Source organism: Sturnus vulgaris, chromosome Z (genome assembly GCF_052056855.1).
Source record: "Sturnus vulgaris isolate bStuVul1 chromosome Z, bStuVul1.hap1, whole genome shotgun sequence".
Classification (NCBI taxonomy): domain Eukaryota; kingdom Metazoa; phylum Chordata; class Aves; order Passeriformes; family Sturnidae; genus Sturnus; species Sturnus vulgaris.
Window position 1 is genome coordinate 3,207,926 of NC_142283.1, and position 13,112 is coordinate 3,221,037.

The 13,112-nt window shown below is 37.1% G+C and overlaps 1 protein-coding gene across 2 annotated transcripts in view; it reads left to right on the forward strand.

Moving 5' to 3' along the window:
• The window catches only part of FBN2 (fibrillin 2), a 150,946-nt gene that overhangs the window by 106,333 nt on the left and 31,501 nt on the right, over positions 1-13,112 (forward strand). For both annotated transcript variants that reach the window (XM_088156922.1, XM_088156923.1), the window contains 13 exons: positions 435-563; positions 1,715-1,840; positions 2,491-2,616; positions 3,418-3,540; positions 3,662-3,787; positions 4,362-4,487; positions 5,458-5,580; positions 6,701-6,823; positions 8,389-8,514; positions 10,692-10,814; positions 11,042-11,164; positions 11,444-11,605; positions 12,586-12,654. In XM_088156922.1, coding sequence (XP_088013048.1) covers positions 435-563; positions 1,715-1,840; positions 2,491-2,616; positions 3,418-3,540; positions 3,662-3,787; positions 4,362-4,487; positions 5,458-5,580; positions 6,701-6,823; positions 8,389-8,514; positions 10,692-10,814; positions 11,042-11,164; positions 11,444-11,605; positions 12,586-12,654 — 1,605 coding nt within the window. The remainder of the gene's footprint in view (positions 1-434; positions 564-1,714; positions 1,841-2,490; positions 2,617-3,417; positions 3,541-3,661; positions 3,788-4,361; positions 4,488-5,457; positions 5,581-6,700; positions 6,824-8,388; positions 8,515-10,691; positions 10,815-11,041; positions 11,165-11,443; positions 11,606-12,585; positions 12,655-13,112) is intronic.

The following is a 13,112-nucleotide window of genomic DNA, read 5'->3' on the forward strand; positions in this document are numbered from 1 at the left end:
GGAGTTAATTCCTAATGGAAAGGGAGTATGTAGGCTTATAATACCTGGATAAATAGCTTCATAATTATCAAATTATAATCAATGGCCGTGTAGTCATGGAGTCAGTTGATACCTCTGTAAGAATGATATCTCAGAATATTTTACACCTAATTATTTCCTTAAGAATCCGACCTTAAAGTACACTTAATGGAAACAAACTTGTTACATTGTTTACTAGTTTACTATGACCTGAGAGCCCTGACGCAGCCTTTCAAATCTTTCATGAACTGTATCACATAATCACATGCTTCTATAACTAATTGATTTTTCTTGTTGATTTGTATGCTGTATTTGGTTTCTGTAGACTTAATTTATAGTGAATTTTTTTTTCTGTGAGAAGCAGGATTACTTTAAACCCAGTTTGATTTTTCTCCCTCTCCACTGCTATGAAATAGACATTGATGAATGCAGGATCTCCCCAGACTTGTGTGGAAGTGGTACCTGTGTCAACACTCCTGGCAGCTTTGAGTGTGAGTGCTTTGATGGCTACGAAAGTGGATTTATGATGATGAAGAACTGCATGGGTAAGTGTTGCCAGGATGCCCTAGAGTCTGCATTTGCTGTGCAAAGCCTGGCTGTTACCTGAACTGACACACTAAACACTTCAGATGTGTCACTATTGTGTCTTCATGGGCAAATGAGTCAGATATGCAATTTATAGAGACAGATAACTGAATTAAGTATATAGCCTTGCTCGTTCTTTATCATAATTACTTATATCCTTAAGAGACACTTATTCTGTACAGATATTTTAGAATGGCAGCAGCTCTTCACACAATTCATTCGAAGACTGCTAATGGGGTACCTAAATATTTGGTAAAGCTAGGAATAGAAAGCTGGAGTTTAAAAAGCAGTATCAATCACTTTTCATTGCTTTTCCTAGGACTCAAGAAATTCTCACAGCATTTCCTGAAAAAAAATATTACGTCTCTTTAATCTGTTTAAAGTTGAAAGAATAGGTCTGGATACACTAAAAGGTGTCTAGCCACCTTAAAAAAAATCTTGTCTTAGGATCACTTTTGCTTGTTTTCCTGCAAATTGTGATGCTTTTAGACTTTCCTTGGAGTCCAGAAGTGTGAGTGCATCCTCCACCCTTGAGCATCTTTTGTTTATATTTCTCTCCGTCCACACCTGCACTGTTAGCTGGTTTTATCAGGTTTGTGAGTCAAATATTCAGTTTGTCTTTATGAGCTGTAGCCAGAATATTTCCTAACCACACCATGGCATACACAAGAGTTACCAAACTGAGGAGTCATCTAGATAAAAATTGATACACAAACATCCACCATAACTGCATCCACAGACAAGAATTTCACTGCATACATGAACAGATGTCTGGTTGCCTTAAGCAATTGAAAAAAAAATACATCGCATTAATACATTGTTCTAAAGGGCAACGTCCAGATATTTGCTGCTTTTGCTTGTGTCCCATGTTTTACTGAATATCAAATCTTAAATGATGAATTTCTGGTTTTCTTGAGAGAAAGAATACTCATCTTTAGAGTTAATAAAGATATGTAACTTTTTGTTTACCCTGTTGTGCAGCATGAGTAAAGGAGCAGCACCATGAAACAATCCTTTTATTTTGTCACTTGTAGGCACTGGGAATTGCTTTTCCCTTTGTTGCCCCTTATGCATGCCCATTTTATATCTGCACATGATGGTTTCTTTGCAGATATAGACGAGTGTGAACGCAACCCTCTGCTGTGCAGAGGTGGCACCTGTGTCAACACCGAGGGGAGCTTTCAGTGTGACTGTCCCCCGGGGCATGAGCTGTCACCATCGCAGGAGGAATGCTTAGGTGAGTTTCAACTCAGGAAAATAATCTTCAGTTTGAGGAACGTCAGTCCCTGGCAAAAGTGGGGTCCCAGGAATCTCTTAAATTAATGCTCCTCCTTTATATTAGTATCTTCAAATCAAAAAGTAAAAGCCTGTAAAATCCTCCGTGCCTGTAATGCTGTTGACTCCAAAGAGGAGTGTTATACCAGGCCTCTTGGGGGTTATCTAGCAACTGAAACGATTATACTACTCATGGGAGCAACTCTAATCAGTCACAAAAAGGCTTTGTCCTGTCTTGAAAGGCATCACTCCTTTTAGTATATAATCTACCCAAAATTATAAAAGAAAATAATAAAAAAGTAACAAAATAAACATATTATCTCTTCGGCTTATTTTCTTGGTGGAAAATAGCAGACTTGATAATTAATGTCAACAGCAGACCCTGTAATTAATGCTCTCAGACCTGAGTCAGAGAAGGTAAATCTTACGGACATTAGCTTAAACACGCTGTGTAGAACTCCATTCCTTGAACTGGAGCCAAGACCAAGAAAGAAATTGAGCAAACCCGAAAGCCACCAGTTGGCAATATTGCCTCTCATTCTCTCTGGATCCTGATCTGTTAAAGCTGTTAAATGTTCTGAATTGCAACTGATATGGACTATTCTTCCCCAGATGTAAACGAGTGCTCGTTGAGTGACAGTCTCTGCAGAAATGGCAAGTGTGTGAACATGGTGGGGACGTACCAGTGCTTCTGTGACTCTGGCTACCAGCCCACTCCTGACAGGCAGGGATGCACAGGCAAGTGTTGTGCACCTGCACAGGGGAGTTTGTGCTTCAGCTGCGTTGTTCCGTCTGTCCTTGCTTTTATTTCATTTCACACCTTCCTTTTGAAAATTAGCAGGGCTGTTTTCTCATGGGCTTTGAGGCTTATTATAAGCTGTTGTGGAAATGCAGAAGTATAAAGGAATTTAAAGAAGATATAGAAAGATGGTTGCTGTAGTGAACCCTGCAGGATACTTTGAAATTATACTTGTTGTACTTCTCCATTAAAATCCGAGATTTGAACTAACAACCAGAAAACACACACAGATTTCTTGATCAAGCAAGAAAAGCCCCATGCATTGATTTTTCTTTTTATCTTTCACTTTTTTTCTCCTTATCATACGCATCTCTTTAATCCTTCACTATAATAATACTGAATTATGTAGTTGCCAGCCCATTAACTCCTTGCAAAAGAAAACAGCAGTACTGAGAGGGTTTTTTTATTTACTCGTTATGGCTCTTTTTTTACAAAAATACAAACTTGTGCTACATTTCAAGCTTTAAATTTCTCAGAGATTCTGGTTTTTTCCTTTCCAAACTTTGTTTCTTGAGCTTTTTCTTGAGCAATATACAGGAACAAAAGCAACATTTAACTTAGCCACTTTCTCCTACAGATGAAAAACAGTTGGAAGAGAGAAAAACAAAAATCAAAGACAGTAGTATGAGAATAAAAATTCAGAATGAAGCCGCTGATAAACTTATTCATGTAAAACGTGAAGGGAATATGATTTTTTTCTTAAAGAAGTAGACTTACTGTTACCAATGTTGCTCCCCCAGATATTGATGAGTGCATGATAATGAATGGAGGCTGTGACACCCACTGCACTAACTCAGAAGGCAGCTATGAGTGCAGCTGCAGTGATGGCTATGCTCTGATGCCAGATGTCAGGACATGTGCAGGTAGGTTTTTGCACCTGAAAAGCTCCAGCATCGTAATCTTTCAGCCAAAATCGATGTGGTGTTCCAGCCCATCATGCCAGAGTGACAGAATTATTATCTGCTTTTTTTATTTCCCCCTCAGATATTGATGAGTGTGAAAACAATCCAGATATCTGTGATGGTGGGCAGTGTACCAATATCCCAGGGGAATATCACTGCCTCTGTTATGATGGATTTATGGTTTCTACAGACATGAAAACTTGTGTTGGTGAGTAGCTGTGTGCACCAAATTTAGTGCAAATCTTGAAAATTCTGCAGCTTTTGTTTCAAGATGTTCTTTCTACTGCTTCTTTGAAAGTGGGTATTGAAATTATATATATTATTAAAAAATAATATATATGCCTTTTGGTAAGTCCTTAACAAAAAAGCAGATCCCATAGTTAAAAAACATTGGTGTGATTTTACTGTAACAGAATATATGTACTGAGAAGAGATTAGTTGAGGGTGCAGAAGGGGGCACTTAAAAATTATTAAGTGGAAGAAAAGTATTATGATCACAAATATGTTTTAAGAAAATGATTTTAAGTGATTCTTGTAAGAAAAATTTTGCTTCGTATTTCTTTAATTAGCATTCCCAAAAAAGGTGAAAACAAATGGTATTTGTTTAACCACAAATCAGAAGTATTTGGACTACACATTTATCCTTACTTGTTTTAGGGAATTTACAGAGTAGAACAGCTGAAATATATTACGACCTCATATAGTAGGTATTTTCACCTGAAATAAAGTGTTCCAAAATGACAATAATGTCCAACTAATAACTAATTTATAATCACCTACAGATGTGAATGAATGTGATTTGAATTCCAACATCTGCATGTTTGGGGAATGTGAAAACACCAAAGGCTCCTTCATTTGTCACTGTCAAGTTGGGTATTCTGTCAAGAAAGGAAGCACAGGGTGCACAGGTAAAACAGATTTCCAGTGAATGTGTCACGTACTTTGGTTGGTTTCCAGGTACAATAAATGCACAGGTGTTCACACACAAGAGAGAAGTTGGTGTCTGTATATATTTTTTGTGTGTGTGTATATATATATATGTATATATGAGTATTTCACATCTGCTAGCATGTTGCCAGAGTTTTAAAGGGAGTGTTCCTTCAACATTATCAATGCTGCAGGCCCCTTACAAACTAATTTTAAAGATTTTATCAGCACAGGTTGTGTGATACAGAACATGGCTTGGGGTGGCAAAGCTGCAGTTGTGTTGGAATTATTTTATCAGTACTCATTTGTCACGGGTTCCTGGGAGGTGAACTCATCTCAACTCAAACTGCAGGAAATGGCCACATGGCCTAAGGAAAGAGCAAGAGGGAAAACAAAAGTAAACAAAAAATCCTTCAACCTTTGCCAACAATTTTTAAAGTTCTGTAGTCACTCATAATCACTCTACAAGTTCCTCTGATATTTAAGCAGTCCCTTTTCTTTTGCATGCTCTCAAGAATCCAGGCTCATCCAAAAGAAGCTGACAGAATTGCTCCTACAGTTTCATGTTTAGGAATCTGTTCTACAACTACTACAGCCCTGGGTGTATAATTATTTTTGTAACTGAAAGGTGGCTGTGCACCCAAAGGCTTCATCCCAGTTTTAGACATAAAAAGATCAGCATATTAAATATTTCTGGAAAAGAGTATTAATTTCAAGCTGAAAAGCAGTTGTAGGAAAGTGGACTGATTGCCATGTTTACAAACAAAGAGCAAAAATAAAATGTGATTGTCACTCCTTTTTGCTAATACAGAATACAAAATACCTATCTTGAATTATTCTGTGTTCTTAAACATTTTTTTTAAGGAACTGCAAACTCTCAAAGTGGAAATATGTAAAAAGAACAGAATTTTTAATATTATGGTGTAAATACTGATTGTTTTGTGCTTGTAGATGTGAATGAGTGTGAAGCTGGAGCTCACAACTGTGATATGCATGCCTCGTGTGTCAACGTGCCAGGAAGTTTTAAATGCAGTTGCAGAGAAGGTTGGGTTGGAAATGGCATTAAGTGTATTGGTAAGTATATATGGAAAATAAAGATTTTTTTTCTCTCTCTCCACTCTTATTGTTTTTTTGAAAGTGTATAATGTGACTGTGTGATTTAGAAAAAAAAGAATTATTCTTCTGTCTGCTGCAGCCTGTGGATAGGTGGGTATGAAAGATTCTTATGTTTCACAGATTTGTTTTTCTAAGAAAAAAACGTTTTACTGTCTCAGAAAATTAATGCTGTAACATCTTACTGAATTAACTGCGTATTTTACAAAGTTTCTATACAGCTGCTACTAGAATGTGAAAAATTAAAAAAAAAAAAAAACAGAAATTAAATAGATTTCGTTTTATTGTTTCCTGTCATTTAGATATTTCAAACATATTTTTGTCAATTTCTTGTGATATATCTGATTTATAGACAGTGCTATAAACCAGATTGGGGCTCTAGGGGTGGGAAACCTGTATCTGCCTTTACTGGGCTGCTGTAGTTGTGTATGTCCCCTTGCTTTCGTGTTTCAGTTTGGTGGGTAAAAGATTGTAATACTTGCTCTTTGTTTTCAGAACATTTTGGGATCTGTGGAAGAGGAGCTTCATTTAACAATTAGGCTTTATTGATGTAATGTGCTAAAAAAACCTACCATACTATGAGATTTCTCATTTCCTCTTTTTTTTTCTTTTTCTTCTTCTGTTCTTTTTTCTTTTTTTTATACACATTAACATCCAAGTGAATAGCTTGCATCAACCCTTATGGGGTTGAATTGTTTTCACTCTCTTCTATTACTTGAGGAGACTTTTAATTTAAATGGCAGATTTTTACCTCACTATATTTCTTTGGTTCAGTTTCTTTTTTTTTTTTAAACTAATTTTGAATTTAAGCTCTTTAACAGGACATTAGCATCCAAGTAATGAGTCAGCTGAATTCTATCTGTTGCTCAGAAATATTCTGCCCAGTCCCACATGTTGTAATTTAAAGGAAGTATTAAAATGGAGTCACTATAGATTACCCCTGTATCATCTAATAGTAAATGTGTGCATTTGTGGAGACATAAATCATGTTTGCAGTGATGCTGGTTATCTTGGCAGTTAATTGCCAGGTAATTTACTAATTGCTGTGCTGCTGGCTGCACTTTTTGACCCCGATGTGCAGATCTTGATGAATGCTCCAACGGGACCCAGCGGTGCAGCATCAACGCCCAGTGTGTGAACAGCCCGGGCTCCTACCACTGTGCCTGTGCAGAGGGATTCACTGGAGATGGCTTTACCTGCTCTGGTAAGGAGTTTCGTGACATCTGACTCGTCCTTGGTTGTTGTTCTTTTGTGTGGAACCTTTGTGAATTACACCTAAGCCCACAGCGCAATACAATAAATGTGGAAATCTAATTAAGGATCAAGATGCTTCCTGTCTGCATATGAAATGGTGTCAGAGGCACCTGATTTGTTCTTTTGATTTGTGTGCCCCAGTTAGACTCACTGGGTTTGTTTTTTGGGGGAAGTTCCTGTCTACTGCTTCTTCCTCATCCTCATCTTCATGCCAGTTACTGTGAACATGCGTGTCCTGCTTGCAGCAGTGCCTCTAGTCAAGAGCACCAAATGCCAGCTCTATTACAGTTCCTCTCTCTGGCACCATCTATTTTCCCACCACTCTATTAGTAGAACAGGATGTGATCATTAACATTGGACTTTTTAAAAAGAAAAACAAGTTCCTGTTAAAAGACATTGCCTGTGATCTCTGTGTTCAGATTTGTTGGTGACGATGGACATTGTTATTCACACAGCAACTGACTCAAAATAAACTGACACATATTATATCAAGTATAAAGATTTTACATTAAATATTAATTACTATGTCGTGGGCTACTCTGCTCTTTATCACTTACAGAGTGAAGATGCAACATTATCTCTGGTCTCGACTTTTAACACATCCTGTATTTGGTCAGCATATTTAAAGGTCTGAAGAAACGCATCCTAATACCTAGAAAACTACTGTGAATGTATTCATTATTGGCTAACTGGCTAATTACAAATAAAAATTAAATTACAGCTTAGAAACAAGGTTTTCTGCTTAGTAGTCTAGAGTTTTTTATTTGAGAATAAAGACCTTCAAATATGACTTGGTTTTTGTATTTCAGGTTTTTAGTTTATAAGCACAAAGTTCTATCTGTATATTGAGCTTCTGTGTTTCTCTAAAGATCAGATGTAATACTAATTGCGGACTAATAAAATGAAGAAAGCATATACTTTTTTTTTTTAATAATCATAAGCATACCTGACAAAATTATCACTTCTTATGATGACTGCAATGGTCATACCCACCCTTGCCATTCTCTTTCTTTTTAGCTCTTTTGGGGCATACTAAAAGAATTCCTGGTGTTCAAGCAGTATTTGTAATGTTCCTCACCCTCAAAGAATATTGTCTAAAATGGTTTTGATAATAATTTTCTATGTATGATTTAGCAAAATTTGCCTTTTGAACATTTTTTCTGTCAAAATAGCATAGCAGTGTATATCAATAGGCACAGTTCTGACTTTATAAGCAAGGTATTTAACGTATTTGTCAAGATTAGTAGTACTGAATCTTAAAAGCTTGCATTATTAAAAATAATATCATCTGTTAATGAAAAACAAAGAGAAAGGAGTTGTGGCAAGGTGAAGGGAATAAATTTGGGAACTGTGTTTGCTTTTCTGCATTCTTTCAATTTACTTCAGGGTATAAAAATGTCTGTTTTATAACTTCAGTGCTGAACAGCGGTATTATTTTGACCATCAGGATATATTTACATGCATTTTTTGCTGGTGAAACCTGTAGTTTCAGAGAGGTTTCCCTGTCTTCCACAGATGTTGATGAGTGTGCAGAGAATGTCAACCTGTGTGAAAACGGGCAGTGCCTGAATGCCCCTGGTGCCTTTCGCTGTGAGTGTGAGATGGGGTTCACTCCTGCCTCTGACAGCAAGTCCTGCCAAGGTGAGCTGCTGCTGCTGCCTCAGCTTTGTTCTCTGCGTTGGGGTTGGCTGCTCTAAAGCAAGGAACTAGCAACAAGACCTCATCCTGGAAGCAGAGAAAGCACCACATGTTTCACATACAAGGAATTTCTTCAGTGTGAATTATGTTGGAAGGTTGCTTTCATCTTTTTTATGATATTTTCCTGGCCTTCATCCATAAATCCCAGAGTAGAGTTTTGCCTCAGCAATTTTGTGAAATTTTTTTTAGAATTCCTTTTTGACACTATTGGATAGTGTGTGGAAAATCCTGTGTTACCTTTCTAGTCCAGTTCAGCTTCTAGTCCGTATTCTGTTCTTACAGCTTTTGCTGTTGTTGTTGTTTAATATTACTGTATATTTGATGAAAACTTTTTAGCTGATGCCCCAGAGCTTCTAATTTATTTCATATTTAATGGTGGAAACCACATAACATCTTTGGACATTAAAATTATTGGAGAGATACGAGAAACAAGTTTCAAAATTTAATCTCTAAGATGCACTCCAGAGTGTGGCATGTTCTAACACTCAGATGTACATGTATGAATCAGACTTCACATTAATTCAGATACTTCTGAGTATTTACCTGTGCCCCTGCATAGTCAGATTTGTTAAACATTATCAAGTATAGACAATCATCTTTACTAAATTTCTTGGTGCACCTCAGTCATATCACAGGGGTGCCAGTGGTCTAATAAAAATCCCCTAATATTGATCCAATCTGTTGCAGCCAACCACTGTTTTGAAAAACAATATAATTCTAATTTTTGTGTCTGTGTTGGAGGATTTGGGTCCAGCAATTGAAGGATTTTGAAGAAATGCTTGATATTTTACTGTGATTACAGCAGAGATCTGAAAGCATTCCATTGATTAGATTGTGCTGTTGGAGATGTAAAATATCTCCAATATGTAAAATATGGGTGCTGAATTCCCGAAAGAAGTTGGCTTTTATTTCTCTCATTTTGAAATTGATATATTAATTTGTCCTGTGGTAAGGAGTGTCCTTGGTTGATTTCTACAATCAAGGGGCAAATTCAGTCTTGATTCAATTAAATACTTGTAATACAAATTATTAATTTGTTCAGAAGTCCCTTGATATGTCAGTACATTAGCTTCTCAATGACCTAATTTGGAGGTCATTCCATGGCCATATTCCCGGATATTTAGAAATTTTATTTTCCACATGAAATTGACTCAGGACTTTTGGATATTAAGCATTCATTTTCTCTAAAAAATGTGTCTCTGAACATGCCTTCAGAAGTTAACCTTTCTCATGTGTTACTATAAAGAGGCATTTTATCACCTCTCAACCTCTGGCTGAGGTAATTCAGCCAGGTTAAAAGTAGATATTTTATTACTGTAATAATTTTAATACCCCTTTTGTACATCTTGTGCAAAATTAGTTCATCAACAGAGCACTGTACTCAGAATTTCAAATTAAGATTTGGCTGTGCTTTGTAAAATGATATTAATGCTTTCCCCTTCCCTGTCTGTGCTAAAAATAATTCACTAATACGTGCTAGAATTGCATTTGCCTTTTCCACAGCTGCTTTATTCTGGCAACTTAAAAAGTCTTGCTGTCTGAAAGTACATGGAGGGGTTTTTTTTCCACTCTTATCCTACTTACTTTCAACTCAGAAGTCTTTTACAGTTTGTGCCTAAAGCCATAGCTTTGCAGTCTGTGGTGTCAGTGTTCAGCTCCTTTCTACACTGCAGCTGACAGAATCATCCAATTTTCTGTCAGTGTCTTTCAACTTGATTTCATCTTCAATTTAGATGAGCGTGCAGGCAGTCCTTTGGATGCATTTTAGCTCATCTGTGTGTAGTTACTACACAGCTATTTCAGTGTGGGCTTGAGAAAATCATAGATAATTCTTACTTCCTACATTCCTGTTTTCCTGTATTCTTCCTCCAAGGAGATATGACTATTGATGCCTACACACTCTCTTTCTTCTTATTACACTTTCTTTACAAATACAAATTCACAAATACAAATTTTGTGTAGTATTCTACACAAACTCAAAAATGTTAGTTTTAAAAATATTTTGCGTGTAGCTCCGTTTGCTTTTATAGTGGAATGACACATAATAACAGCAGCAGCAATAATGACAACAATAATGTGGTAATGCTATGCAATTTTCTGGTTTTAAAATATTCCTTCAGACACCGATGAGTGCTCCTTCCAGAATATTTGTGTGTTTGGCACCTGCAACAATCTCCCGGGAATGTTCCGTTGTATCTGTGATGATGGCTATGAACTGGATCGAACTGGGGGAAATTGCACAGGTAAATCACTGCTTTAAAGAAATACATCAGCAAAAAGAGTGGCTTCTTAAATATGCAGATGAACAAAGTTTATTTGTAATCATTTGGTGAATTAGTCATGACACTTTCCTTCAGTTTCAGCTAAAATTCACTTGCATTTGAAACTTCCTTGCTTTGTTGTCTTAGAAAGTAAAATTATCCTTTTCTGTCCAATGAGCAGATTTATGAATGTGGATTTCCTATTTTAGATGTTGATGAATGTGCTGATCCCATTAATTGTGTTAATGGTCTTTGTGTAAACACTCCTGGAAGATATGAGTGTAATTGTCCTCCAGACTTCCAGCTGAATCCTACTGGAGTGGGTTGTGTGGGTAAGTAAAAGCTTCCTGAAGTATCACTTTAGAAATCATTGCTTTTAGGCAAAGAAGGTAGAAAAATAACTATTCCATAATTGTGCGTATCCTGTCGTATGGTTTTTTAGTGTTGTCTCTCTCGACATCAATAACTATCAATGTTCTTGAAGTGCCACTGATTTCAAGAGCATAAAGTTGCCTGAATTCCTCCTCCTAGGTGTGAAATTACAGGTGAACGCCTGCTGTTCTTTGCCTGGATCATGGTGTGCAGTGTAACCTCGTGTATTTTTCACACAGATAACCGTGTGGGCAGCTGCTACCTGAAGTTTGGACCAAGAGGGGACGGGGGCCTGTCCTGCAACACCGAGATTGGGGTTGGAGTCACTCGCTCCTCATGCTGCTGCTCACTGGGAAAGGCTTGGGGGAACCCCTGTGAGACCTGTCCCCCTGTCAACAGCAGTAAGGAAATGTTCTCATGTTCTCCTAGTGCTGCCTTAATTTAGAAGGGGTGGAGAAAGAATTTACAGTCTTTTTCTGTGTTGCTGTACATTGGTCGTTTGAGACAGATTCCCCTGCCACTGTCAGAGGGACAGGGGTGCAGAGGTGTGGACCTGAGCATCACAGACCTGACCTTTAGTCTTCTGTCACTGACTTGGTGCCTGCTCTCACACTAATAAATCAGTGCTCCTTTAGAAGGCACTTCCCACCAGACCATGTGATACTTTAGGTAGTTTGGGGCATTTTATTTTGCTCTTACTTTTCTTCTATTTAAAAGAAAAAAAACCATTAACATATTTGCAGATAAGAATGGAATAGAGTGCATACACCTGCTGGGCATTTTTTGCTTAGCATCTCCACGTTGGTAGGGAAATAAATTAATGATGCTTAGAACTCACATCATGGCTTCAGTTTGGAGGGTTTCATTATTCTCCAGAGAAGAGAGTTGATAAGGGTTGTATATTTATGTCTAAGTCGCTCTTGAGTACTTTCAAAGCTGTTACCCAATGATAGTTATCAGGTTTGTAGAGCTTTAAGGACTTTAATGAATAATGCAACACAATGTCAAGTATGTTGCTCTTTACAGCCTCATAATAGTAGGAATTCCAAGTTTAGCACTTATCTTTATCAGTGGCATACTGCCATTTCATATTACAGAACTAATCAAAACAGAAAATATGTGCCTCTGTAAGGACACAGTATGGAAAAATATTGTTCCTGTCTTAAGAGTATTGGAGGTTATAGCTATAAAAGAAAGCAGAACTCCTAATCTTTACATTCTATTAATCTAATGCACTTGCTTTATTTACTGGGAATAGGTCAAAAAAATAGAAACCAAATGACTAAAGAAGAACAGCCATTAAAAACACAAATGACATTTTATGATTCTGTTGTCATAATTTTCTTTTTGACATGTTGTCTCTTGTTATACTTTACTTCAGCTGAATACAATACTCTCTGTCCAGGGGGAGAAGGATTCAGACCAAATCCCATCACTATTATTTTAGAAGGTGAGTTTCTTATAAATAACTGTGATGATTGATAATAGTAATAATAAAGGAGTAATCTTTGAAGAGCAACTGCATTTTTCAAAAATTATTATATTTAGTGCAAATCAAAAACCACTGTTAATGTGAATTGGGAAACAACAAGAAAAGGCACACAGCAAAAGAACATTGAAGGAGTCCAGCACCATTTCAGTGGGAAAACAATCTAGTGCCTACCTTTTATGTGCCTCCTTACTTTAACTCGATTTCAAAATTGGGCCCTGAAGGATAAATCATTTATGAAAATTACAGCTCATCAGCAGAAGGTGCAAATGTCAGGAAATACTCATCAGACAAAGCAGTCTGGTTCCAATAAATGGGCAGAAGTGAGGAATTAGATGCCAAATTCCTGTAAACAGCAATGGAACATTTGGCTTAACAAGCTGAAACTGCTCCTTAAGGGCTGCTGGAATGGAAGAGAA